At 38.1% G+C, this 27,301-nt stretch overlaps 2 protein-coding genes across 4 annotated transcripts in view; one reads left to right on the plus strand and one right to left on the minus strand.

Moving 5' to 3' along the window:
- CBL (Cbl proto-oncogene) overlaps nucleotides 1–27,301 on the plus strand; it is a 99,023-nt gene that overhangs the window by 38,827 nt on the left and 32,895 nt on the right. For 2 of the 3 annotated variants that reach the window (XM_060103003.1, XM_060103005.1), the window contains one exon: nucleotides 25,767–25,913. The exons of the other annotated variant lie outside the window; for it this stretch is intronic. In XM_060103003.1, the coding sequence (XP_059958986.1) occupies nucleotides 25,767–25,913 (147 nt within the window). The remainder of the gene's footprint in view (nucleotides 1–25,766; nucleotides 25,914–27,301) is intronic. 3 annotated transcript variants of the gene reach the window in all.
- Nucleotides 3,677–5,189, minus strand: LOC132493205 (transforming protein RhoA-like). The gene has a single exon (XM_060103523.1). It carries the CDS (start codon nucleotides 4,934–4,936, stop codon nucleotides 4,355–4,357), a length of 582 nt encoding a protein of 193 aa, XP_059959506.1. The 5' UTR covers nucleotides 4,937–5,189; the 3' UTR covers nucleotides 3,677–4,354.

Below are 27,301 nucleotides of genomic sequence, written 5' to 3' on the forward strand. Positions count from 1 at the left end.
ATCAATATTTACTATATTCAGTATTAAAACTGAGAAATTGAAAAATATTTAAATATTTAAAATAACTGTTAACATTTAATAATAACAGTAACAAGCCCATTACATGTTGACATAAAAACTTTTTTTTTTTTTTTTTTTTTCCGGTACGCGGGCCTATCACTGTTGCGGCCTCTCCCGTTGCGGCCTCTCCCGTTGCGGAGCACAGGCTCCGGATGCGCAGGCTCAGCGGCCATGGCTCATGGGCCCAGCCGCTCCGCGGCATGTGGGATCCTCCTGGACCGGGGCACGAGCCCATGTCCCCTGAATCGACAGGTGGACTCTTAACCACTGCACCACCAGGGAAGCCCTAAAAACATTTTTTTTAACGTGAAGACATTTTAATGGAAAAAAATTTTTTTCAATTCTTTTTTTTTTTTCCTTTTGGCCATGCCCCACAGCTTGCAGGATCTTAGCTGCCCTAGGAGGGACTGAACCTGGGCCACGGCAGTGAAAGCCTGGAATCCTAACCACTAGGCTACTAGGGAACTCCCTGGAAAATATTTTTAAAAATAAGTAGTTTTACATTTTTGCAAATCTCTTAAACTGCCTCAATGAACATTTTATACCTTGTTACATTAACATTCATTGGTCTATCTTTCATTTGGAATGAATCTTTTACACATGCACGATTTTGTAGCATCATACCTTGGTCGCTTGGAAAATATTGGTTCACTAGGTTATGTAGATTTTCAAGTGTTGACACATTGTACAATCACATTCATTAATTAAATATCATTAGAAAAGTTTTATTTGGAAACTGTTAAGCTCATAGTGGAGGATAGGCTTTTTTTTTAAATTCTGATTTTTGCTTAAAAGCTTGAGTTTTATCATTGACAACAAAAACTTTCAGTTGTTTTCCTTGAGGTGACAGGTCACTTTGTTTATTTTGGAGAAACTGTCTGCCAAATATTGGAGTCTGAGTAACCATTCTTTGTCTATTAGTCATTCTTTTAAGTAGAAATGGTATTCCATGCCATGTATGAAAATCCCACAGCTAACATTATACTCAGTGGTGAAAGACTGAAAGCTTTCCACCTAACATCAGAAATAAGACAAGGGTGTCTGCTCTCACCACTTCTATTCAACATAGCTTCTATTCAACATATGAGGTTCTATCCAGAGTGATTAGGCAAGAAAAAGAAGTAAAAAGCACCCACAAGGAAAAGGAAGAAGTAAAACTATCTCTATTTGTACATGACATAATCTTGTTTGTAGAAAATCCTAAGGAATCCACTAAAAAAAACACTACTACTAGAACCAATAGTTGAGTTCTGTAAAGTTGCAGGATATAAGATCAAATGCAAAACTTTACAAAACTCAATTGTATTCTTTCTACACACTAGCAGTGAACAATCCAAAAATGAAATTAAGAAAACAATTCCATTTATAATAGCATCAAAAAGAATAAAATATTTAGGAATAAATTTAACCAAAGAGGCAAAAGACTTGTACACTGAAAACAATAAAATGCTGCTGAAAGAAGTTAAAAAAGAACCAAATAAATGGAAAGATATTCCATGTCATAGATTGGGAAGATTGAGTATTGTTAAGATGGCAGTACTCCCCACATTGATCTAGAGGTCCAGTGCAATTCCTGTTAGAATTCTAGCTACCCTTTTGGTAGAAATTGACAGGCTAATCTTAAAATTCATTAAGAGTCTCAGTGGGACTTCCCTGGTGGCACAGTGGTTAAGAATCTGCCTGCCAATGCAGGGGACATGGGTTCGATCCCTGGTCCAGGAAGATCCCACATGCTGCGGAGCAACTAAGCCCGCGTGCCGCAACTACTGAGCCTGCTCTCTAGAGCCCGCGAGCCACAACTACTGAGCCCATGTGCCACAACTACTGAAGCCCGTGCGCCTAGAGCCTGTGCTCCACAACAAGAGAAGCCACTGCAATGAGAAGCCCATGTGCTGCAATGAAGAGTAGCCCCCACTTGCTGCAACTAGAGAAAGGCTACACGCAGCAACAAAGACCCAATGCAGCCAAAAAAATAAAATCTCAAGGGACCTCAAAAAAAAACCAAAACAATTTAGAAAAACGACAGAATTGGAAGACTCACACTTCCTGATTTCAAAGCTTTACTACAAAGCTACGGTAATCAAGATGGTGTGGTACTGGCATTAAGGACAGACATATAGACCAATGGAATAAAATAGCCCAGAAATACACCTTCACACATATGGTCAATTAATTTTCAACAGGGATGCCAAGTCTTTTCAACAAATTGTGCTGGGAAAACTGGATAACCACAATCAAAAGGATGAAGTTGGACTTACATACAAAAATTAAGTTTAAGTGATCAAAGACCTAAATTTAAGAGCTAAATAAAAACCCTTAGAAAATCTTCATGATCTTGGATTGGGCAATGATTTCTTGAGTTATGACACCAAAAGCATAGACAATAAAAGAAAAAACTGATCAGTTGAACTTCATCAAAATTTAAAACTTTATCCATCAAAGGACACTAACAAGAGAGTGAAAAGACAACCCACAAATTGGGAGAAAATTTTTGCAAAACATATATTTGGTAAGGGATTTAAATCCAGAGTATGTAAAGAACTCTAACAACTCAACAGAAAAACACACACACACAAAAACCCAATTCAAAAACGAGCAGAAGATTTGAATAGACACTTCTTCCAAGAAGTTATACAGTTGGCCAATAAGTGCATGAAACAAAGCTCAACGTCATCAGGGAAATGCAAATCAAAACCAAGAGATACCACTTCACACCCATTAGAATGTCTATTATGAAAAAAGGGAGACTGACAAAAGTTGGCGAAGAGACATTGGAACCCTCATCCTTTGCTAGTGGAGATGTAAAATAGTGCAACCACTGTTTAAAAAGTTTAGTGGTTCCTCAAAAAGTTGAAGATGGAATTACCATATGATCCAGTGATTCTTCTAGGTATTTACCCCCAAAGAATCAAAAGTGGGGACTTGAACAGATATTTGTACACCCGTGTTCATAGCAGCATTTTATGGTAGCCAAAAGGTAGGAGCAACCCAAGTGTCCCTCAGTAGATGAATGGACAAGCAATGTGTGATGTATACATACAATGGAATATTATCCAGCTATAAAAAGAAATGAAGTTCTGATACATGCTACAACATGGCTGAACCTTAAAAACATTGTGCTAAGTGAAATAAATCAGACACAGAGACAAATATTGTATGATTACACTTATATGAGGTATCTAGGCAAATTCATAGAGACAGAAAGTTAGAAATGAGGTTACCAGGAGGCTGGGTCGAGAGAGAGTAGGTAGTTACTGCTAACATTTCTGTTTGGAATGATGAAAAATTCTGGACATGGATAGATGTGATGATTATACAACATGTGGATGTACTTAATGCTACTGAATTGTACACTAAAATATGGTTTACAGAAAAAAGTATTCCACCAAAGAGCGACTACTTAAACTATTTAAACATTGCACATGTAAATCAACTATGCACATGTAAATCAACTATGCTCCAATAAAAAATTTTTTTAAAAACAACAACAAAAAGACATTGTACAAATGCGTTTCCTGAGGACAACTGTTATTACAACAGGAGTGCTTTGCTTTTTCTTTTTTTTGAATTTTCCATCTGACTTTATTTTCAAATACACTTTCTTTTTTTAAAAAAAAAACCAATACACTTTCTGTGAGGATGACAAATATCAGTATTAGGAAATCCAATTATACAAAAAATACTACATCTAGTCTGGGGTAGATATATTTATTTTTGGTAACATACATTAAGTGGCACTAATTACACAGTAACTATAAGGTAACTAACATGAAACCACAGAACTGTAACTTTGCCACAGCTGCGTGGACTTGGGCCTTTCTGGCTGAGCACATTTTCAAAAAACTGGATTGCCACCCAGAGCTATGCCAATGAAATCTGTTAAAATGAGTAAAGCTCTGAAGTGGTGACTCACCAGAGTACCTTGCAGCTGAAAGAGGATAGGCAGGACATGTTAGTTATAAAGTAGTTACAGCCTAATTCACAAAAGTTACCAACTGTTTCTCTTTCTAGAAAGAAGCAAGAAGTTAGGAAATTCCTTGAATTAGCGCCTATTGTGTCAGGTGGGAGTGCAGAGGAGGGCTGTTAGAGCAGTGTCAGAAGGACCCTGGTGGGTCAGGTGGGTTGGACATCATTAATAATCATGGTTGGCTTCTAAATACTGGTAGCAAGACGACTTCTGATTTGTAATCTTAGGTAAATTATAGATAAATGAAAAAGGCCAGTAATCATACACTAAGATTAATAAACAGCACTTCAAAATTAACTGCATGAGGGCTGTGCTTGCAGCAGGGTTTCACAAGACAAGGCACCCAGATTTTTTCGTCCCACGTCTGGCTTGCAGAGCAGCTCTCGTGGCCATTTCAAAAACCTCCCTCAATCCATCTTTGGTCTTTGCTGAACACTCCATGTACCCAAAAGCGCCAATCCTGTTTGCCATATCTCTGCCTTCTTCCGGTTTCACTGGCTCCTGCTTCATCTTGGCTAGCTCCCGCCTTGTGTGCTCATCATTTCGAAGATCATTCTTGTTCCCAACCAGGATGATGGGCACGTTGGGACAGAAATGTTTGACTTCTGGAGTCCATTTTTCTGGGACGTTTTCTGAACTATCAGGGCTGTCAGTGGAGAAACACATCAGTATAACATCAGTATCCGGGTAGGAGAGAGGCCTCAAGCGATCATAATCTTCCTGCCCAGCTGTGTCCCACAAAGCCAACTCTACCTGCTTTCCGTCCACCTCAATATCTGCCACATAGTTCTCAAACACCGTAGGTACATACACCTCTGGGAACTGGTCCTTGCTAAAGACAGTGAGCAAGCAAGTCTTGCCACAGGCTCCATCTCCAACAATCACCAGTTTCTTCCGGATGGCAGCCATTGCTTACAAATGTGCTGCAAGACCCACAGCCTGTGTGGCAGAAGTTCTACAAAGTGCCTTGAACTTCTCAGATGAAAGGTACTCAGGCGACGACTCCGTGTCCGGCCTCTCCGCGCCGAGGACTCCTGTCCGCGAGTCGCAAGCTCAAAGACTACGGCGGGTGGCTAAGGAAGCTGCGGCGGACTAACGAGAGAACCAACGGAGAGCAACGGGCGGGGAGCGCGAGAAAGCAAGAGCGGGCGGCGACGGCGGCGGGAGGGCGGGGAGAGCAGGAGTGCTTTTCATGTACTTCTTATTTTGTCACACACAGTGTTTTAAAAAATGTCCTCAGTATTCAAAATTTAATAAAATTAATGGTCTATCCTGCTTCATCAAGGATATTCTTAAGTGCAACTAGCATTTTGTTTTTGTTTTTTTTTGTTTTTTTTTTTTTTTTTTTTTTGCGGTATGCGGGCCTCTCACTGTTGTGGCCTCCCCCGTTGCGGAGCACAGGCTCCGGACGCGCAGGCTCCGGACGCGCAGGCTCAGCGGCCATGGCTCACGGGCCCAGCCGCTCCGCGGCATATGGGATCCTCCCAGACCGGGGCACGAACCCGTATCCCCTGCATCGGCAGGCGGACTCTCAACCACTTGCGCCACCAGGGAGGCCCTTGTTTTTGTTTTTACTGCAAGTCATGGTGAAGAGTACAGTGCCTACACGTACAGTTCAGTGCTCCTGCCTTGATTCAGCTAAGGCACCAGCAGACTCAACCCAACTTTGTGCCTTCAATGCAAGTATCAACACAGTGGAAAAGATGAATCATGTGGTGTCTTAATATTATTATGGAAATAATTTTAACATCGCAGACCCTCTGAAAGAGTCTCAAGGACTCCTAGGGATTGCATAACACACTTTAAGAACTGCTATATTGATGTCTACATTTCAGAAATGCTATAGCCATTTTTGAAAGTGATTAATGCTGCTGTCATTTTGGTACTGTTCCTTCTAATCTCTTAAAGAGTAGACTTGTTATACTGTTCCAATACTGCTTTATAATTCTGGCGCAAGGCAGGCTAATCTCACCCCTTTTTATGTTTGAACCATTGTACATTTCAAGGGAACAGAATATCAAGGCTGGTAAATAGATTTTAATAATTGCTGGTCCTGTGGATAGGTTGTAGCTGCTTAGATTGTTGTCTTGAGGGGTTCAGTGGATAAAGGTTCCTGGGTGGAATAGAAATGTCTTCTTTGGACTTGGGAAAGAGATATGACAATGTCATAATTTGCTCTTTGTACTATTTTAATCTAAAATTTATAGTTTTTGAAAATTTTTATCTTATAATTTCTTCAGAAAAAAATTCTTTTGTTCCCTTCCTTCTACTCTCCTTCAGGGGACTCCATTTATATATATATTTGGGCACTTGATATTGTCCCACAGGCCACTGGTGCTTTGCTCACTTTTTTTCAGTGTTTTATTTTGGGGAGTTTCTATCACTGTGTTTTTGAGTCAGTTAATCTTTTCTTTTGCAGTAGTTAATCTGCTGCGAGTCCCTTCCATTTTAGTTTTCATTTCTAGAAGTTGGATTTAGATCTTTTTTATGTTTTCCATGTCTTAACATGTACAAGAGTTTCTCTACCTTTTTGTATAAATAAACTATAGTTATAATAACTTTGGATATCCTTGTCTGTCAGATCTGTCATCTATGTCACTCATGGATTTAATTCTATTGATTTGTTCTTATCCTCACTAAGTCATACTTTCTTGCTTCATTGCATGTTTGCTAATTTTTGATCGGATGCTAGACATTGTTAATTTTACTGTGGTAGGTGCTGGATACTTTGTATTCTTATAAATATTCTTGAGCTGTGTTCTGGGATACAGCTGAATAGTTTGATCCTTTTAAACTTTGTTAGGCAGGGCCAGAATAGCTTTTGTTTTTTTTAATTAACCTTTTTTTAATTGAAGTATAGTTAATTTTGTAATACAGTGTCATGTTATTTTCAGGTGTACAGCAGTAATTCTCTCTCTCTATGTATGTGTGTATATTTATTCTTTATCAGATTCTTTTCCATTATAGATATTGAATACAGTTCCCTGTGCTATACAGCAGGTCCTTGTTGTTTATTTAAAAAAATTTTTTTTTTAATAGATCTTTTTTTTTTTTTTTTTTTTTTTGCGGTACGCGGGCCTCTCACTGTTGTGGCCTCTCCCGTTGCGGAGCACAGGCCCCGGACGCGCAGGCCCAGCGGCCATGGCCCACGGGCCCAGCCGCTCCACGGCACGCGGGATCCTCCCAGACCGGGGCACGAACCCGCATCCCCTGCATCGGCAGGCGGACTCTCAACCACTGCGCCACCAGGGAAGCCCTGTTTATTTTATATATAACAGTGTGTATATGTTAATCCCAAACTTCTAATTTATCTCCCCCCGCCCCTTATCCCCTTTGGTAACCATGAGTTTTTTTTGTATGTCTGTGAGTCTATTTCTGTTTTGTAAATAAGTTCATTTGTATCATTTTTTTAGATTCTACATATAAGTGATATCATATGGTATTTGTCTTTCTCTGTCTTACTTCACTTAGTATGATAATCTCTAGGTCCATCATGTTGCTGCAAATGGCATTATTTCATTCTTTTTTATGGCTGAGTAATATTCCATTATGTGTGTATATGTATGTGTATACACATGCACACACATACACCCCACATCTTCTTTATCCATACATCTGTTGATGGACATTGAGGTTGCTTTCATGTCTTGGCTATTGCGAATAGTGCTGCTGTGAACATTAGGGTGCATGTATCTTTTCAGATTAGAGTTTTCTCTGGATATATGAATAGCTTTTAATCTAGCCACATGCTAGATTCTACCCGTGCTCTACCCATCTACAGATTTCCACCCCCCTCCTCCTCCTTTGTGAGAACTGGGGAGTGTTTGCTGTACTCCTTTCAGGTGGTTCTTTCCCTGTGTTCATCAGTGCTCAGCTGTAGATCTCCTAAGCTTCCTCTCTCTACGCAGCTCTCTCCTCTCTTGTATTCTGTACTGAGGACTCCAACTGCCATGGTTTCCCCAAACTCACAATTCTGTCTCCTCAACTCAAGAGACTATCAGGCTCTGCCTGAGTTCCCCCTCCCAGTGCTGAGGCCTAGAAACTCCAGGCAGTAAGTTCAGTCAGTCATGGAGTTCACTTCTGTTTGTTTCCCCTCTCTTAGGGATCACAGTCCTCTGCTGCATGATGTCTACTGTCTGGAAACCATTATTTCATATGTTTTGTTCAATTTTTCAGTTCTTTCAAGGAGGATAAATCCAGTCCCTGCAGTTCCCTCTTGGCTGAAAGCAGGAGTCTCGATCTAAAATTTAATTTGAGATTTTTGCAAATTCAGATGCCATTAATATTACGTGCTTGCTATATGCCTGAAAAGTTCAAATGTGGTCTAGTCTTTACTTGCTCCCTACCTCGCCACACATATTAATTGGGCAGTCTCTCTTTTATGTTGAACAAAATGAAAATGGCCTTTGCCTTTATGTATTTTACACTTTATAAATGTGGAAACCGAGGCTTGGAAAGTTAGAATATGTTACCCAAGTACATACAGCTAGTAAGTGCCAGGGCCTTTTTTTTTTTTTTTTTTTAAGCTTATCTCCCACATGTTTATAACCAATTACTTTGGTTTTCTTTGTTTGAATGTAAAGGAATGATGATTGTGTATTTCATTTCACATTGCAGAAATGATCCCATGGAGGCTATATTTCAAGTAGTATATGAAATGGTAAACTACATAAACTTGGGGAAGTTAAAACATTTTAATAGGCATGTCATTTGAACACAAAAAATATCAATACTGTGATTTACTACAGCATTAGGTATTCACATAGCAAGAGAATTTCACTTATAATATTTCTAATAGAGCATAGGCTTGATTATGCAGATAAAGAGAGAGAGAATGTGAAGGTACCCTCCCTTGCCTCCCCTCAAAACATCAGTGGTGACTTTTATAAAACCAGAGCAGTATAGAGAAGTAGGCAGTGAATGTCAAGTAGAATGTGCAAAAGCCTTTTCTAATCACGTTGCTCTAATAGTGCCAACCAAGACTTGCTCTAAAACCATAATACTTGTGAAGTCTACAACTGCATTTAAATTAGAACATCTTAAAGAACAAGCTCAAAAGCTGGCTACAAGAATTTTTTTTTTTTTTTTTTTGCCAGGCTGTAGTATACAAAGCAGCAAATGCTTGCTAGAGGTACCTAGTAGTATGAAAATGTTAGAAGCATTATGAACTTGAATCCTGGCAATGTATTTTTTTTTACTTTTACTTACTGTGTATTGAACCTGAAATATATATTATCTTCGGAAAGCTTAAATCCTATGTATTAAATTTGTTAAAGAAATGGAATAAAAAACGTTCATTAGCATTTTTCTTTCCTCTTTGTTTAAACCCTCCCCCCACTCCTTTACATGCAAAACACTCATCCTGCTTAGTGTCTAATAAAATATATCTAAATGATTTAAGTATTCAGAGTTAATATTTCTTAACTTGTTTCATTCTTATTCTTACGGTATTTTTCTTATATTATTTACATTTAAAATAATTAGTTGAATGTTTTATTTTCCCTGTAACATTGAACCAGATTATAGTGATCCTTTTTCTATTCTTCTGTTCTAACTTCAAAGAGCATGATTAAAAAGCCACTTAAGGGGCTTCCCTGGTGGCGCAGTGGTTGAGTAGTCCGCCTGCCGATGCAGGGGACACGGGTTCGTGCCCCAGACCGGGAAGATCCCACACGCTTCAGAGCGGCTGTGCCCGTGAGCCATGGCCGCTGAGCCTGCGCGTCCGGAGCCTGTGCTCCACTACGGGAGAGGTCACAACAGGGAGAGGCCCGCGTACCACAAAAAAAAAAAAAAAAAAAAAAAAAAAAAAGCCACTTAAGAAAGGAAATCTTTCATCATTATTGCTGTTAACAGTGAGCTTGAGCTAAGTTCTCTTGACATGAACTTTTGTGAAGGGCTCTTTAGGCCTGTATGTGACTGAATATTATCTATTTTATTTTTTATCACTGGATTAAGGTTTTATAGACTAGGTGAGTGATTAAGGTACTGCCTAATTGCAGTTTCTCAGTGTGACTTTCACTTAGTGGCACACACACAGGTCAGTAAACATGTAGTATGGCGCAGTGAGGTTAAAGCAGTCGTTGTGTTAGATGCTAAGTGTGTGAGCTGGATCAGCCAGATGGACTCCTCTGCCATATACTATCTCAGTATATGACCTTAGACAAGTTACTTCTCTCTGCCTCAGATATCTCATTAAAAGTGCTTTCATAGGATTGTTGTGAGTATTATAATGAATAAGTTAATGTTTAGAAAGCACCTAGAATAATGCCTGGTTCACAAAAAGCAGGACCAAAGTATTTGATTAAAAAAAAAAATTAGAGGGCTTCCCTGGTGGCGCAGTGGTTGAGAGTCCGCCTGCCGATGCAGGAGACACGGGTTCGTGCCCCGGTCTGGGAAGATCCCACATGCCGCGGAGCGGCTGGGCCCATGAGCCATGGCCGCTGAGCCTGCGTGTCCGGAGCCTGTGCTTCGCAACAGGAGAGGCCACAACAGTGAGAGGCCCGCGTACAGCACAAAAAAAAACCCCAAAAAACAAAACAAAAAATTAGAGATATACACTTATTGAAAAATTACAGGAGGGAGCAAATTGTTAAGAAAAATGTTGTATACACTTCAAAATAGTTGAAGTAATAAATTTTATGTCATGTATATTTTATCATAATTTTTAAAAAAGAAATGTCTTGGTTCACAGGCTACTGAAGTTTTCTTTATGCAAGTATTCATTCAGCAAGTATTTTTGAGATCTTGCTCTCAGTACATTCCAGGTGAACATCAGGCTTGAATTCATAGGTGGAAGGATGATCCTGTATAGAGACGCCATATTCTCTTGGTGTCCTGTGGAGAGGAGTATTTGAGTTGAGCACAGTTGGCTGTATCATGAGACTGGACTCCAGGAAAGGGACTCAACCTACCCCAATGCACCCCTGCACTCTCTCTTTTTATGGGGGTCAGTGTGATAAGTGAGGTAAAAAGTGTGAGTCTTGGGTGCCACCTATTTACAGGAGTTACTAAGAACCAGCTGTCTGGTAACTAGAGACTGCAGAAGTCCCTTGGGAAGATGTTAGGAGGAGCCCCTGGTCCTAGTTAGCTCATTGCCAAGCAATCCAGAAAGAACAAGATGACTGACCAGTCTGGAGTCAAATGCAGTAATCCAGGTAGGATGATGGTGGTTTGGACTAAGGCGGTAAGTGAACTATAGTGGAAATAAAGTCATTGGCTCTATGAAATAATCATATATATATATTGCATATGAATAGCTTATTCCTCTGTTTGCTAAGTAGTTTTATTATATGGGTGTACCACAATTTGTTTATCTGTTCACCTGTTGGATGTACATTTTAGTTGTGTCCAGTTTTTGGCTATTATAAATACAGCTAATAGGAACATTCATGTCCAAATCTTTGTGTGGGCATATATTTTAATTTCTTTGGGGCAGATATCTAGGGTGATATATAATGCTTCACTGGATTCTATTTAATAATCGTTTAGGATTTTGCCATCTATTCTGGTAAGTGAAATTAGCATATAGTTTTTTTCTCATGGTCTTTGATTATGGAAGTAATCAAAATGAATGAGTTCTCTTTCTGTATTTTTGAACAGCTTGTAGAAATAAGAGTTAGCTTTTATGGGGAACGTATAGCAAAAATTCTTCCGTAATACCATCATGGTCTAATACGCATGCTTGTACACACATGTGTATATGACTGTGTCTGTATGTGAGAGTGGGGAATGGATTTTGATACCTACTCTATTTAATGGTTTTTGGTTTACTCAGGGTTTGGAATAGTCCATTTCCCCTAAATAAGTTTAAGTATGGTGCTTGCCATATAGTAAGCATTCAATGTTTATGAAATAAATAAATTAGTGAAAATTACTGGAATAGAGTTCATTGTATTCTGTTATTAAATTACCTTTTATATTTTTAGTTATGTCTCTAAATTTGTTAGATTTAAAGTTTGTGCATTCTGAAGATTTTTACAAATTCATCATGAGAGGTTTAATTTGGAACTCTTATGAAGCTTTTAAATTTCTTGTATTCAAGTCAAGATACATTTATGATTTTTCTCCATTTTTTATGTATTCTTATGCTTTATTTTCCCCCATTCATGAATATACCTCTGCTCCTTTGACAATAATTGAAATTTTATCACGAGTTTTACTTTACTGGGTTTAGTAAACACAGTAAATGTTGTTTACTTTTGCACAGTGCCTCTAATACTTAAGTTCCATATAAGTTTTCCTGCTGGGAAGTATGATAAATACTGCTGAATAGGTGCTAGAAGCCCTAACATTTGAGAATCTGTGAAGAAGTGTTAAGAAACTCAGTGCGTTTTCATCAACTCAGTGTGTTTCATCTGCATAGAAGATATGGAGAAACAAAGATTGGGTCTCAAAGAGTGGCATTAATTCTGCCTCATGTGAGAACAACTAAAAAAATTAGCACGATATTCTTATAAGGGTGAATATAGCACACTTAAAACATTGATTGCCCAGTGTTTCCAAACATTTTTCACATGGTTTTGTTTTTGTTTTAAATAAGAGAAGCCTGCCACTCCTGTCCTTTTCTGACTCCATCATACTACCTACCCCCCTACTCCCAAAGGGAGAAATTCCAAATCTTTTCAAAACTGTACTTCAGTTTCTTTTTAATTTTCTTTTTTCTTGGCCACACAGCGTGGCATGCGGGATCTTAGTTCCCTGACCAGGGGTCGAATCTGCGCCCCCTGCATTGGGAGAGTGGAATCTTAACCACTGGACCGCCAAGGAAGTCCTTCTTTTTAATTTTTAAAATTTTATTGAGATATAATTGGCTTACAGCATTATTTAAGGTTAAGGTGTGCAACATGTTGGTTTGATAAATATTCTATTTCATTTTGATTATCCTTTGTGAGGGAATTAGCAGACAGACAGGTCACTCCCAACAGTGTCAACAGTCTTATACATGATTTCACAAATCTCTTTCCCTACTTGCTCCTCTTTCCCAAGCTGCCTGCTAGACATGCCATATTAATATCTTTCAGACACCTCACACTCGCCATGTCTGAACATTGAATGTATCCTCTTCATTAGCAAACCAACTTCCTCTTCTGAGTTCCCTCAGTTAATATTATGTAGTGGTGACAGGTGTGAGTTACTGAGATTGCATCTTGGATTAATTTCTTTCAGCTGAGGTTTGTTAATGTATAAAGTGAGGATAATCGAATCAATCTTAGAGGATTGTGAATGAAAATTAATTAAATAATAAAAAATCTAAAATGCCTGACACATAGTAAGCCCTTTAAATGTATTAGCTTTATTAATATATATGTATTTTTTTAAGACCCTACTCTCAGCTGCTCAGGCTCAGTTTCAGGTTCATCATCTTCTCTCTCCTACTCAGTCATCTCATCTTCTTGGTTTTACTTCTGCAGTATCTCTCAAATCTGTCTTATTTTACTGCCCGTGTTTGGGCTCCCATTACCTTTCTACTGCAGTACCATCCTGATTGAGCTTGCTGCTTTTGTCGTTTCCTCACTGTTTCATCTTTCATACTGCTTGCTGTCATTTATGGCCTCGAAACAGATTCGATGTCACTCCCCAGTTCCAAACCCTTAATAACTTCCTGCTGCGTTTGTAATATCTCTCACCCCGGTAGTTAAATCTCTACATTTTGAGTCCTGCCTGTGTTATTCAGTTTTATCCTATGCTGCCATGATTCTACATTCTAGCCATGTTCGTTTATTTTTGAGTCCCTGAACTTTGTTCTACTGAGCCTTTGCTTTGGTCATTCCCTTGGCTTAGAATCCCTTTCCCTTCCATATTGTCTGTTAAAATCCCATCTATTCTTTAAAATCCAAGAAGCCTCCTGAATTATACTAGTTTTAATTAGTGCTTCTCCTACTCATGCTCATGTGACTCTTCATTTTTATTGATACTTCACTCTTGCACTCACCAAAGTCTGCCTAAATGTGAGTCTGCTTTGATAACTAGTCAGGGCCAGGAACACCTTCTTTCCTGTGTTACCTGATGTTGTCTTTATTTATAGCTTTTTAATAAAAGTATGTTGAATTTGATAAAAATACTACTAATTAAATACTAAATACTACTAACTAAATAAGTAAAATGCTAATACCAGAGTTTTACAGAGACATAGAATCTTGAACTTGAGGAGGATTATTTTTCATGGAAAATATATTGAAGAAAATGGCAGTGATGAAGATTTTTCTGGTATTGATGACTCCAAACAGAGGAGATGCAGATAGATAAAGAAAATTTCATTATCTTTCCCAAGTTTTGAGAATAACGAAGTTTAGTAGCTACTCTGTGTTTGTTCAGAGAAACAGTATATTTAAATGGAAATGGATGTCTGATATGTCATATACTCAGGAGTTAAATAATTAATGATAATTAGATATACTTTCTATATACTTGATTAGATTGTATTAGAGCTGTCTCTTGCTCGGTATATAATTTGCTTTGTCTGTCTATGTATCTATATACTTTTAAGTTTATTTTTTAAATTCACAGGATAAAACTTCTGAAAAGTGCTTGGTGGGTTTTGTCATTTGTTGCAGGGGGAGGGTATGAGAAGTTTTGGAGGTTTCTGTATTATGTTACTGATGTGTTTGTATGTTCCTTAAGGAACTGGTATAGAGAAATAGTAATCAGTTCTCAGGGTTAATATGCTTTTAGCTGCAGACAGATGCTCCAGTGTATGTAACTTACATAGCTGTCTTTCAGAACTTGCGTTGAGTCAGTTCAAAGGTTGTTTTGAAATATAGAGAAGTCTGATTATATTCTTGAACTCTTTAGGAAATAATGATGATAGTACCATAAGTTAATGTAACTTAGTGAACATTTGCTGAATGTTCACAATGAGTTTTAAGCTATTTTTGTTTTTTTCCAACCACACTAACACCATAGGTATTAACTTATAAATATTATGTCTCTATGGTGTGTGCTTTAATGAGAATGTATCACATTAATCATTTAAAAATACTGATGGGTGTAAGTGATCTGTTCTACATGAGTTAGGAAAGAAGGAATATATCTGTGAAAAAATAAATCTTTTCCAGTAGTGACTACAGTGGAGAAGCATGGCAAATACTTACTGCCTTAACCAGGTGGTCAAGGTTAACATCACCAGTGATGTCATGTGGACTTCATGTACCCTCCAGTATGATGTGTTGAGATAGGCACTTCACTTCTGTGATATTGTGTCCATAACTCGTAACCCCAGTCAGAGCATGAGAAAAACATCGGCTTTACATATTGAGACATGTTCTACAAAATACCTAACCCCAGTACTCCTCAAAACTATTAAGGTCATGAAAAACAAGGAAAGACTAAGAAGCTTTTACAGACCAGGGGAGACTAAGAAGATGTGACGAATAAATATAACGTAATATCCTAGATTGGATCCCAGGATAGTTAAGGACATTAATGGAAAAAACTGGTGAAACCTGAATAAAGTCTAGGGTTTAGTTAATAGCACTGTACTGATGTTGGTTTCTTAGTTTTGGCAAATGTACAACAGTAATATATTAAGGGAAACCAGAGCTGAATGAGGGGTATATGGGAATGCTTTGTACTATCTTTGCAACTTTTCTGTAAATCTAAAATTCCAAAATAAAAAGTTTATTTTAAAAATAAGTAGTTAAGTGCAAGGCAGTCTGGTCACCACTGTAGGGCATAGAGTGTGTAAGGCACCTTCACTGCCCCTGCCCTTAAGGAGTTGTCATTCAGCTGGGGAATAGGACAACTGATACAAAGTAAAACATGATGAAGCCAGTACAGAGTGTGAGCAAGGTGGTGTGGGGTGTCTGAGTTTGAAAGTAGACATTGAATGAAGACTGGGAATCCTTCCCCGCCTGCCCCCCCGCCCCGCCTGCCCCCCCTCCCCCGCCCCCAGCATCCACACCAAGAAGATAGCATTTAAAATGAATTTTGAATGGGCAGGACTTCAGTAACCATAGTCATTGGAAAGGAAATACGTATCATACCAGCAAGCCTGGGCTCTTGAATCACAGACCTGCTCTGCTACTTATTTGCTCTGTGACCTTGGGCAGGTTATTTGATGTCACTAAGTCTTTGTTTCTCCTTGTAAAATAGGATTAGTAATTTCTATTTCAAAGCATTATTATGAGAATTAAATGAGGTATACATGTAGCTTAACAAAGTATCTGATACACAGTAAGCTCTTAATGTTAACTATTAGAGAAGGAGAGGACATATATTACTGATGTAACACCATCACTGAAGGCCTGGGGCCTGGAAAGTATAGAATGTTTTGGGAAATACTGAGTAGTATATGTCTAGAAAGGCGAATCAGGACCATATTGTGAGTGCTTTGACTTACAAGCAGAGCAACTTGAACTTTTTTGGTGGTTATTGGGAAGTCATTGAGAATTTTGGTGTAGAAGGATTAAGGAGATTGAATCTGTGTTTTAAGATTAATCTGATAGAAGTATGAGGGGTATGTTGGAGATTCTCATGTGGGCTGCTGCCTTCCCTTTTACCTGGTGAATTAGATTAGTTTTTCTTTAGGTTTAAAATTCTATGAAACAGCTCAAAATGCTCTGAATGATAATGTTGTAATCTGTTACCATGTAACTTGGGGGGCTCAGAAGCAGGACCATTAGTATATTATCAAATAGACTTAATATGTTTAGTGAAAAAGGCCATTGATATTTTTAGATATATTGGCTTAGAATTTTTTTGAATAGGTGATGCTTTTTGCCTCGCTGTCCCCCCCCCTTTTTTTAGCAGCTTAAGCAGATAAGAGTTAAACAGTACTTCATTGACTTCCTGTGAAGCTTTGTTGAAAGAAGTTCCGTTGTATCCATTTTTAAAGCTGATTACTGTGAGCAGAGGATGCTGCTATTGAGTTATAAATGTCATCTCAGTATGTTCTCACTCAGCATTCTTTGGATACCACTAGTGTTTGCATATAAGGTTTTGGAGTTTAATGAATAGAAAAAGCAGCACAGTTATCACTGAAATAGTACCAGTAAATGAAATACTTAAAAGTATTGATCACTTCACTATTGAGCAGTATAATTATTTATCATCATCTATGTAGGTTTTACAGCTCACACCATGGCTGAATGGCAAAGAGTGAGCTATATTGTGACCTCATTTGGGAAATATTTTACAACTCCAAAATGGTATTGTATAATGTTGTGCAGTTTGTTTGTCAATCATTGTATTGTGTTAATCATTCTGAAGTTTACCTGCTGGGAAGTACAGGATCATTGGGTCTACAGATATTATTAAAATAGATTATTGGGGTTTTCCCCCAATGTTTTATTATAAAATTTTTTTTATTATAAAAGTCAAACAGAAATTGGAAGAATTTTATAATTATATACATATTAACTAAATTATTGTTTTCAAAAGGAAAGCTCCACTTCTCTTTTTTTTTTTTTTGCAGTATGTGGGCCTCTCACTGTTGTGGCCTCTCCCGTTGCGGAGCACAGGCTCCGGACGCGCAGGCTCAGCGGCCATGGCTCACAGGCCCAGCAGTTACGCGGCATGTGGGATCTTCCCAGACCGGGGCACGAACCCGTGTCCCCTGCATCGGCAGGCGGAATCTCAACCACTGCGCCACCAGGGAAGCCCCACTTCTCTTTTTAAAAATCAAAAAGACTTCTGAGTCTTTGAATCATTTTCACACGTGATAGTATTTTCATATAGCTGAGATGATTTTTGATGTTTCCATGTTATTTCTTCAGAAATGATAAAATTCTTTGAGTAAAGTAATTCACTACAGATTCTGGAATTTAGCCAGATCCCTAGTGTTACGAGTAGATAACAGTATTTTAATTTATCCCCATATATGGTTCATACAATTAACTGTTCGTTTAAATTCCATAAGATATAAGTTTATTTAAATTCTTTGCAGGAAGAAATAAAATATACTTTTAAAAATTATTATTTCTTAACATAATTTCTAGTCCTCTGTCACATAAGGATAAAGTGCTAGCTTTCTTTCTCTCATGTCTTCTTCAATCTTATGAAATTAAACTGCTGAAGTTAAGGTTTCTTTTCCAGTTTCAAATCAGTGATATAGCATAAATTTATACATTTTTATAAATGGAAAGATATCTTTAAGAGTAATTGGTTCCAGCTTCCTTATATTACATTGGAATCAATGGAGGCCCAGAGAGGTTAAATAACGTCACAGGACACAATAAATTAATGCGAGACCAGGAAATACATTTTAGATTTCTAGTCGTCTTGACTATTATCATATATGTTTTCAGGTACTCCTTTGTAGAAAGAATAAACAGAGCATGCTTGTCAGTTCTAGAATTTATCTCTGACTGTCAAAATGGAGTTTCAGAAAAAGTAACCTTAAGTGAGAATATCTTTATGAATATATTGGACTGATTGTTTTGTAAGTCATCATTTAATATTTTTCTAGAAGATCTCAACCTCTCTCTCTTTTTTAAAATAAATAAATAAATATATTTATTTATTTTTGGCTGCGTTGGTCTTCATTGCTGCATGCAGACTTTCTCTGCTTGTGGCGATCAGGGGCTGCTCTTCGTGGGGTGTGCAGGCTTCTCATTGCGGTGGCTTCTCGTTGCCAAGCACAGGCTGTAAGGCATGCAGGCTTCAGTAGTTGTGGCTTGCGGGCTCTAGAGCGCAAGCTCAGTAGTTGTGGCGCACGGGTGTAGTTGAGGCGCACAGGCTTAGTTGCTCCACTGCACGTGGGATCTTCCCGGACCAGGGCTTGAACCCATGTCCCCTGCATTGGCAGGCGGATTCTTAACCACTGCGCCACCAGGGAAGTCCAAGAAGATCTCAATCTCTGAATATTCATTTCTCAACAGTCTTTTTCTTCTTGAAACTTTTATTGTACTTCTAAGGGATGGAACATTCTCATTAAAACAAAAAAGAGTGGTACTACTCTCCGTACTTGTCTTAAACATTAATAAATACATTTTAATGTAGAGGGTTAATATATCTCCCCATACTATGTTCTTTTTTCCATTTCCTCTTTCTCTGCAAGGTACTTTTGGCCAAGAGTTACAAGGCAGCTTGTTTTTCAGTATTTTGTGTAATAGAAAATGCATTGGTTGGCATCATTTGAGGAGTTTTCTGTTTGTCTCATATTCATATAAAGGCTACTTTCCCACACTGTCTTGCTTGCTCTATAGAAATGGTGATTGTGGTTTCTATCAGGTTGTATTTATCTTTCTACTTTCGAAGCTAAAACAGAAGCTATAATTGTGCATTTAATTTTTATATACTTAAGTATTAGTGACATATAAATCTTAGTCCCTTACTAGCTGAAATTATGCACAAGAAAATGTATACCATTACTTTAGGCCTGAGGTACAAAGGTACATTGGCTTTTAGAGTAGGACCTGAGGTAGGAGGAAAAGAACTCACACCAGTCTTGAACCTTTTTAAAAATTGACACTGCATACTGAATCAGCATTTGATTATGGGGAAGTTGTGAGAGGACAAGAGAAGGGAAAGATGGAAGCTATAGAGTAGAATTTGCAGTTACTTAGATGTAAATGGTTAGCGTGAAAGGTAGTAAAAATGACCTTCAAATACTGAGTTAAAGAAAAGCTTGTATTGATCCTACTGGCTGCTACTCAAAGAAAGAAAAGTTTTGTCTTCAGGGCATTTACAAAAAATAGAACAGTTGTGTTTCTTTGTGGATATTTGGAGAAATGTTAGAACATATTGTATGAATTGAAGTAACTGCTGACAGAATTTCGAAATGTATTGCTTACTTGTAATAAGCCCAAATATCCATCATGCCTCATTGTTCTAAGTTTACATGTTTAGACAGATTTGCTGATTAAATTATGCCCTATACACTGTAGACACTGAGCCATAAGCCTAAGGCCTTAAAATGTTATTGAAACAGAATTTAAACTCAGACCACTTACAAAATACCTTGACCCATGGGCTTTTGTAGATTCTTTTTTTTTCATTTTAAGAAGTGTGATGCTTACAGTGCACATCTCTGGTGGTTTTCAGAAATGTAAGCTGGCTTTTTGGGGGATGCATCCTTGAGTATGAAAGTGTCTTAAATTGATTTTCAGTAACTATTTCAGTCAGCACTTCAAATTGCTCTTAGGCACCTGGTGCCATTACATCTTTGTGGTCAATAACTTTCACCTTTTTGTGGCTTACTTCACAAATTAAAAAAGCTTTTTGTTCATTATATTTTGGTATGTATATTTTATCTCTGATTTAGCATAGTACTGGATACCTGGTAGATTCTCAGTGGAAAATTATTTAAAGAGTCAAAGATGCTGACATGGCCCAGTCATCCAAAGACTCGCTTCCTGCCTTCACTTCAGAATTGGCTTAAAAATCAACAATAAGAGAGGTTCCTAAGACCACCCCCTCTAAAACAGCAATCTTAACATGCCTCTCTTCTCATACCCTCCTTTGTTTTTCTTCAAAGCCTTTTTCTTCTACTACCTGATACTCTGCCATGGGAATGTGAATGCTATAAAACCAGGAATTTTGTTTTGTTGCATTGTTGTATCCATCCCTAGTGCCTAGCACACAGTATGCAGTCAGATGTTTTCTAAAGCTATAATAAAGGTTGGAAATTATGCCAGATGCCAAAGGGATATAAATATATATCAGAAGTGAATTCAGCCCTCATGTACACAAATAACTGTAGTACAAGATGGGTTCAGATGACATAAGAGAACTTCAGTGAAAATACTGGGGGTATTTTAGAGGTTTATTGCTTCTAGCTGGCTTCTTAGGAAATGGCAGTTAAGCTGGGTCTTTTGCAGACTAAGGAACAAATAAGCAGTGGTTCAGAGGTGCAAAAGCGAATAACGGTAGTATGTATAAGAAGAGGTAAAATGTTCAGTTTGAGTAGAATATACTAGTGAAATTAGTTATAAAGGTAGGTTAGACCCAGGTTAGTGGAAAGTCTAAAAATCAAAGTTGAGTTTGGATTTTGTCCCATTGGTACTGTAGAAATTGTTTTTTTCCCCTCCTTGAAAGGCAGTTATATGTGGTATGATTGAACGTGCATAGGAATAGACTGAAGACGGAAGTTTGAATTATGGAGTAGGTAGGCGCAGGTAGCAAGGAGTGCATATTAGAATAATAATACAAATTCAAAGGTAGGATTGACAACAAATGATTAGCAAATTGACAAGTCAGATATGCAGAATAAAGAAAATGGAGGCAGCTAAGATGACTGACTCTAAGGTTCTGAACTTGTGGGAAGTAAGATGGTGTCATTAAATACAGAAAATAGAGAACATGAAGAAAGAGCAGGTTTGAGAAAGAAGGTTAGTTTATTTATTTTTTAGAGGTATAAAGATTTATTTAATTCCAAGTAACAAATTTGTTTTTCTTTTTTTTAATTGAAGTATAGTTGATTTACAGTGTTTCAGATGTATAGCAAAATGATTCAGTTGTATATATATATTCTTTTTTTTTAAATTTTATTATTATTTATTTTTGTCTGTGTTGGGTCTTTGCTGCTGTGCGTGGGCTTTCTCTAATTGCGGTGAGCGGGGGCTACTCTTCGTTGCGGTGTGCGGGCTTCTCATTGTGGTGGCCTCTCTCGTTGCAGAGCACGGGCTCTAGGCGCCAGGGCTTCAGGAGTTGTGGCGCACGGGCTTAGCTGCTCCGCGGCATGTGGGATCTTCCCGGACCAGGGCTCAAACCCGTGTCCCCTGCACTGGCAGGCGGACTCCCAACCACTGCGCCACCAGGGAAGCCCTATATATATATTCTTTTTCATATTCTTTTCTATTATAGGTTATTACAAGATATTGAATATAGTTCCCTGTGCTCTACAGTAGGTCCTTGTTGTTTATCTATTTTGTATGTAGTAGTGTGTATCTGTTAATCCCAAATTCCCAAAATCTGTTATTACTGACCCCCCCCAACCCCCAAGGAAGGTTAGTTTAATTTTGAATGTGTTGTTTTGTGATGCTAACATTTGAATGGAGAAATGCAGTAGGCAGTTGGAAAGCTACTAAGGGCTAAGATTTGGGAATCTTTTGCAAAGCAGTTTTTGAAGCCTTGAGATTGCAAAGGAAGAGTCAAGAGAGTACATGGGGAAATAAAGGAAAATGATAGAGAGCAAATTCTTGGGAAATAGTTATGTTAGGAGAATAGAAAGAATAGCCAAAGGAAGAACAAAAGCAAGTAGGAGAACCAAGAGAGGATGACATTGGAGAAACTAAGGAAAGACATTTTCAGGAAGAAGTAAGATTCAAACCTGTTTCTTGCAGAAAGAGTTCTGTTGTAACCTTGGGAGTATGATATATGTATTGCGTGGGCCAAAAGGTTCGTTCAGTTTTTTCTGCAAGATGGCTCTAGTAGCACTTGGTTGTCTTTAACTTCATTCAAAACAATTTTGTTAGATTGTATGTGACAGCTGTCATATCAGTGTGCATTTAAAAAAAGACTTATCGGGGGCTTCCCTGATGGTGCAGTGGTTGAGAGTCCGCCTGCCGATGCAGGGGACACGGGTTCGTGCCCCAGTCCGGGAAGATCCCACATGCCGCGCAGCGGCTGGGCCCGTGAGCCATGGCCGCTGAGCCTGCGCGTCCGGAGCCTGTGCTCTGCAACGGGAGAGGCCACGGCAGTGAGAGGCCTGCGTACCGCTAAAAAAAAAAAAAAAAAAAAGACATAAAAATTGGTGAATTTTTGTGTAGTCATTTTAATATTGAAGATGGAAGAAAAAAAGCAACATTTTCAGCATATTATGCTTTATTATTTCAAGAAAGGTAAAAACGCAACTGAAATGCACAAAAGATTTGTGCGGTGTATGGAGAAGGTGCTGTGACTGATCGAACGTGTCAAAAATGGTTTTTGAAGTTTCATGCTGGAGATTTCTCACTGGACGATGCTCTACGGTCGGGTAGACCAGTTGGAAGTTGATAGCTATCAAGTCGAAACAATAATTGAGAACAATCAACGTTATACCATGCTGGAGATAGCCGACATACTCAAAATATCCAAATCAAGTGTTGAAAATCATTTGCACTAGCTTGGTTATGTGAATCGCTTTGATGTTTGGGTTCCAAATAAGTTAAGCGAATAAATCCTTCTTGACCATATTTCCGCATGCGATTCTCTACTGAAACATAATGAAACATTCCATTTTTAAAACAAATTGTGACGGGCGATGAAAAGTGGATACTGTACAATAGTGTGGAACAGAAGAGATTGTGGGGCAAGCGAAATGAACCACCACCAACCACACCAAAGGCCGGTCTTCATCCAAAGAAGGTGATGTGTATATGGTGGGATTGAAAGGGAGTCCTCTATTATGAGCTCCTTCTGGAAAACCAAACGATTAATTCCAACAAGTACTGCTCCCAGTTAGACCAACTGAAAGCTGCACTCGACGAAAAGCGTCCAGAATTAGTCAACAGAAAGCACATAATCTTCCATCAGGATAACGCAAGACCGCATGTTTCTTTGATGACCAGGCAAAAACTGTTACAGCTTGGCTGGGAAGTTCTGATTCATCTGCTGTATTCACCAGACATTGCACCTTCAGATTTCCATTTATTTCGGTCTTTACAAAATTCTCTTAATGGAAACAATTTCAATTCCCTGAAAGACTGTAAAAGTCACCTAGAACAGTTCTTTGCTCAAAAAGATAAAAAGTTTTGGGAAGATGGAATTATGAAGTTGCCTGAAAAATGGCAGAAGGTAGTGGAACAAAAGGGTGAATACATTGTTCAATAAAGTTCTTGGTGAAAATGAAAAATGTGTCTTTTATTTTTACTTAAAAAACTGAAGGCACTTTTTGGCCCACCCAGTATTTTCTCTGATACACGTTTTTCTGCTATACCGTTTAGCATAGCTCTTTACACATAGTAGGTTCTCAACAGCTTAGCATATCTTAAGGGAATCATGGACTCTCTCCTGCTTATCTTTAAGGATTAACAGTTGGCAAAATGTTATATAAATATTGAGTGCAGTCTGGTGTCCTGCAGAAGTCTTTGGGAAGTCATTGGGACTAATTTGTGCTTTGCAGATTTTCTATCATGTTATCTGTGATGTATTCTCGATAGTTTCTATTTTTGTTTCCTCTTTGATAAAATAGTAAAAGTCCTAGCCAGCAATAATTGAAGGCTCTCAAAGTACCAGGAGGAAAACAGTTAATGGAGTTTAGGGATTGGATAAGTGCTTGTAGTTTTTATCTTACTTGAGCTATTTAGCATATGAATTATTTTAGACTGTCTTCAAAGAATATTAATTTTATCACTTTTGTAGGTGCTTTCAGAAATAGGAAACTAGAAAGAATATAACTTAATACAAGTGCAGGAAGACAAATATCAAAAAACTGAAGCTGGGGCTTCCCTGGTGGTGCAGTGGTTGAGAGTCCGCCTGCCGATGCAGGGGACACGAGTTCGTGCCCCGGTCCGGGAAGATCCCACGTGCCGCGGAGCTGCTGGGCCCGTGAGCCATGGCCGCTGAGCCTGCGCGTCCGGAGCCTGTGCTCCACAACGGGAGAGGCCACAACAGTGAGAGGCCCGTGTACCGCAAAAAAAAAAAAAAAAAAAAACCAAAAGAAACAAAAAACTGAAGCTGATTTGTTGAAAAGCTGATTAGAAAGATTTCAGCAGTGTTTTGCAGAAAAGTTAGGGCTATAGAGACTTAGTGCAGCATTTTATCCAGGAAAGACAAAGATGGGACTAGTGGTGACCCTCCAGTATAGATTAAAAGAGAAAAATCTATCTGTATTAAAGAGAATTTTTAGGCAATAAAATTGATCATGAATTGACTTGAAATTTCATAGTCCACTTGTATGACAAAAATTGACTTTTTAAAAAATTAATTAATTTTATCTTTGGCTGTGTTGGGTCTTCATTGCTGCGCGCGCGGGCTTTCTCTAGTTGGGGTGAGCGGGGGCTACTCTTCATTGGGTGCACGGGCTTCTCATTGTGGTGGCTTCTCTTTGTTGCAGAGCACAGGCTCTAGGTGCGTGGGCTTCAGTAGTTGTGGCATGTAGGCTCAGTAGTTGTGGCACACGGGCTTAGTTGCTCCGCGGCATGTGGGATCTTCCCAGACCAGGGCTCGAACCTCTGTCCCCCTGCATTGGCAGGCGGATTCTTAACCACTGTGCCACCAGGGAAGCCTTTATTTTTTTTTTATTTAAAAAAATTTTTTTTTGCGGTACAGAGGCTTCTCACTGTTGTGGCCTCTCTCGTTGCGGAGCACAGGCTCCGGACACGCAAGCTCAGCGGCCATGGCTCACGGGCCCAGCTGCTCTGCGGCATGTGGGATCTTCCCGGACCGGGGCACGAACCCGTGACCCCTGCATCGGCAGGCGGACTCTCAACCACTGCGCCACCAGGGAAGCCCCTTTTTTTAAAATTTAGATGAGTTATGGTAATTTAAACATCCAGATTAGTTCATGCAAAGCAGGAAATAATATATTTTGCTTTCCTAACATTTCTTTTGTGAGTGAATGGTTATAACAGTGTACAACTTCTTACACTTATTTGTTGAGTCCTCTTTACCTGTCATCCTAAAAAAGTAAGTTTGTTCATGTAAGTTTATGCTCAGTTATTAGATCTGATTAATTTAAAATTAAAAGTCTTAAAATAGATCACTGTTAAATTTTTCTTATTTACCATAAAACATTGAACAGAGGGAAAGGAGTAGACCTAGTGAATGCAGCAGTCTTTCTTGCGTTATAATTACACACCTGGTGTAGTGAATTCAGCACATTTAAAATAAAAATAATTTTATGTGTTCATTTAATCATTGCACTTCTGATCATTTGTAGGCGAAACCTAACCAAACTGTCCCTGATCTTCAGCCACATGCTGGCAGAACTAAAAGGAATCTTTCCAAGTGGACTCTTTCAAGGAGACACATTTCGGATTACTAAAGCAGATGCTGCAGAATTTTGGAGGAAAGCTTTTGGGGAAAAGTAAGACTCAAAATAATGAATATGAACTATGAAGAACTGAAGCTTGTGTTTTGGGTTTTTGTTTAGTTTTTTATTGATGGAATATTTAAAACATGGGAAACAGAAAAGTAGTATGTGTGTACCTACTTCCCAACCTTTTTTTGCTCTGATTATTTTTTTTAAAAGAAATAAACCTTTGCAGTTGCGTTGAAACCCACGCTCTTTGACTGAATGCTCTTCTCTTTCTTTACTCATCCATTATGCTGTTAATGGACATTTACATTTCAAACTATTTGCTATTGCAAAACAGTGCTGCAGAAAGCAAAATTGTATTTGTCTTCATATGCAAGAGTTTCTCAATAGTTACATACCTAGAAGTGGAATTGCTGAGTCAGAGGGTTTCACATCTTCTGCTTTGCCAAATATTGCCTAATTGCTTTCCACAGTGGTTGTACCAGTTTATATTCCTATAAGTAGTGTACACATGTTCCAGTAGCTCTGCAATTTGACTAACACTGATGATATGAATTGGTATCATATTTTGCTTTATATTCCTAAATGACAAGGGAGATTGAGCACCTTTTCACATTTGTCACCAATCAAGATTCTTATTCTGACCTTCCTATTCCTATTCTTGACTTGTCCATCTTCCTATTGAGTTGTTTCTCTTTTTCCTATTGTAAGATACTAACTCTTTGTTAGTCACTTACATTAGAGATATTTTCTCCTAGTCTACGGCTTGTCTTTCCACTTTGTTATATTGTCTTTTTGATATTCAGAAGTCTTACATTATATAGACAGATTTATGAGACAAGTTTATGTTTCTAAGTATTAATATAAATGTTCTTGAATATCCTCTGAAATTTTGGTTCAAAGAACTGAAAAGGTAGAAAACAATAAAAATTTTAGTTGAATATACAGATCCTAATGTAAATCTCTCTTTAAATGCTTTCTTTCTTTTTAATTGAAATATAGTTGACGCACACTATTAAGTTAGTTTCAGGTATATACTACATATTGATTTGAAGTTTGTTAAACGCTTGATTTATTTAAAAAAATCATGTTTAAACATTAAATATAGAATAATTAGTGATTTTTAAAAACTTAGTTGAAGAGAATGGGAATGAGTTTAACCTTGTTCCTTTAACTTAATAACTAGCTACATTAGAAAAGAGTTTGAAATGCCACTTGTTCTCTTACTTTCAGGCAGGTGAATACATAAACTTTTCAAAGGCAATGAGATTTTTTTTTTTTTTTTAAGATCTTGAGAAATAGAAATCCCACAATATCTTTTGCTAGCCATATCTGGGGTTTAATCATTCTTATGTTAAATAATTTCTTCTTCATCTCTATCAGAACTCTGTTCTTCCTGTACCTTAAGCCTATATTCCTCTAGTGAAGTCCTTGAT

The sequence above is a fragment of the Mesoplodon densirostris genome, chromosome 7 (assembly GCF_025265405.1).
Source record: "Mesoplodon densirostris isolate mMesDen1 chromosome 7, mMesDen1 primary haplotype, whole genome shotgun sequence".
Classification (NCBI taxonomy): Eukaryota; Metazoa; Chordata; class Mammalia; order Artiodactyla; family Ziphiidae; genus Mesoplodon; species Mesoplodon densirostris.

Excerpts from the sequence above, each read along its gene's own strand:
- LOC132493205 (XM_060103523.1), bottom strand. The coding sequence starts at position 4,936 with ATGGCTGCCATCCGGAAGAAACTGGTGATTGTTGGAGATGGAGCCTGT.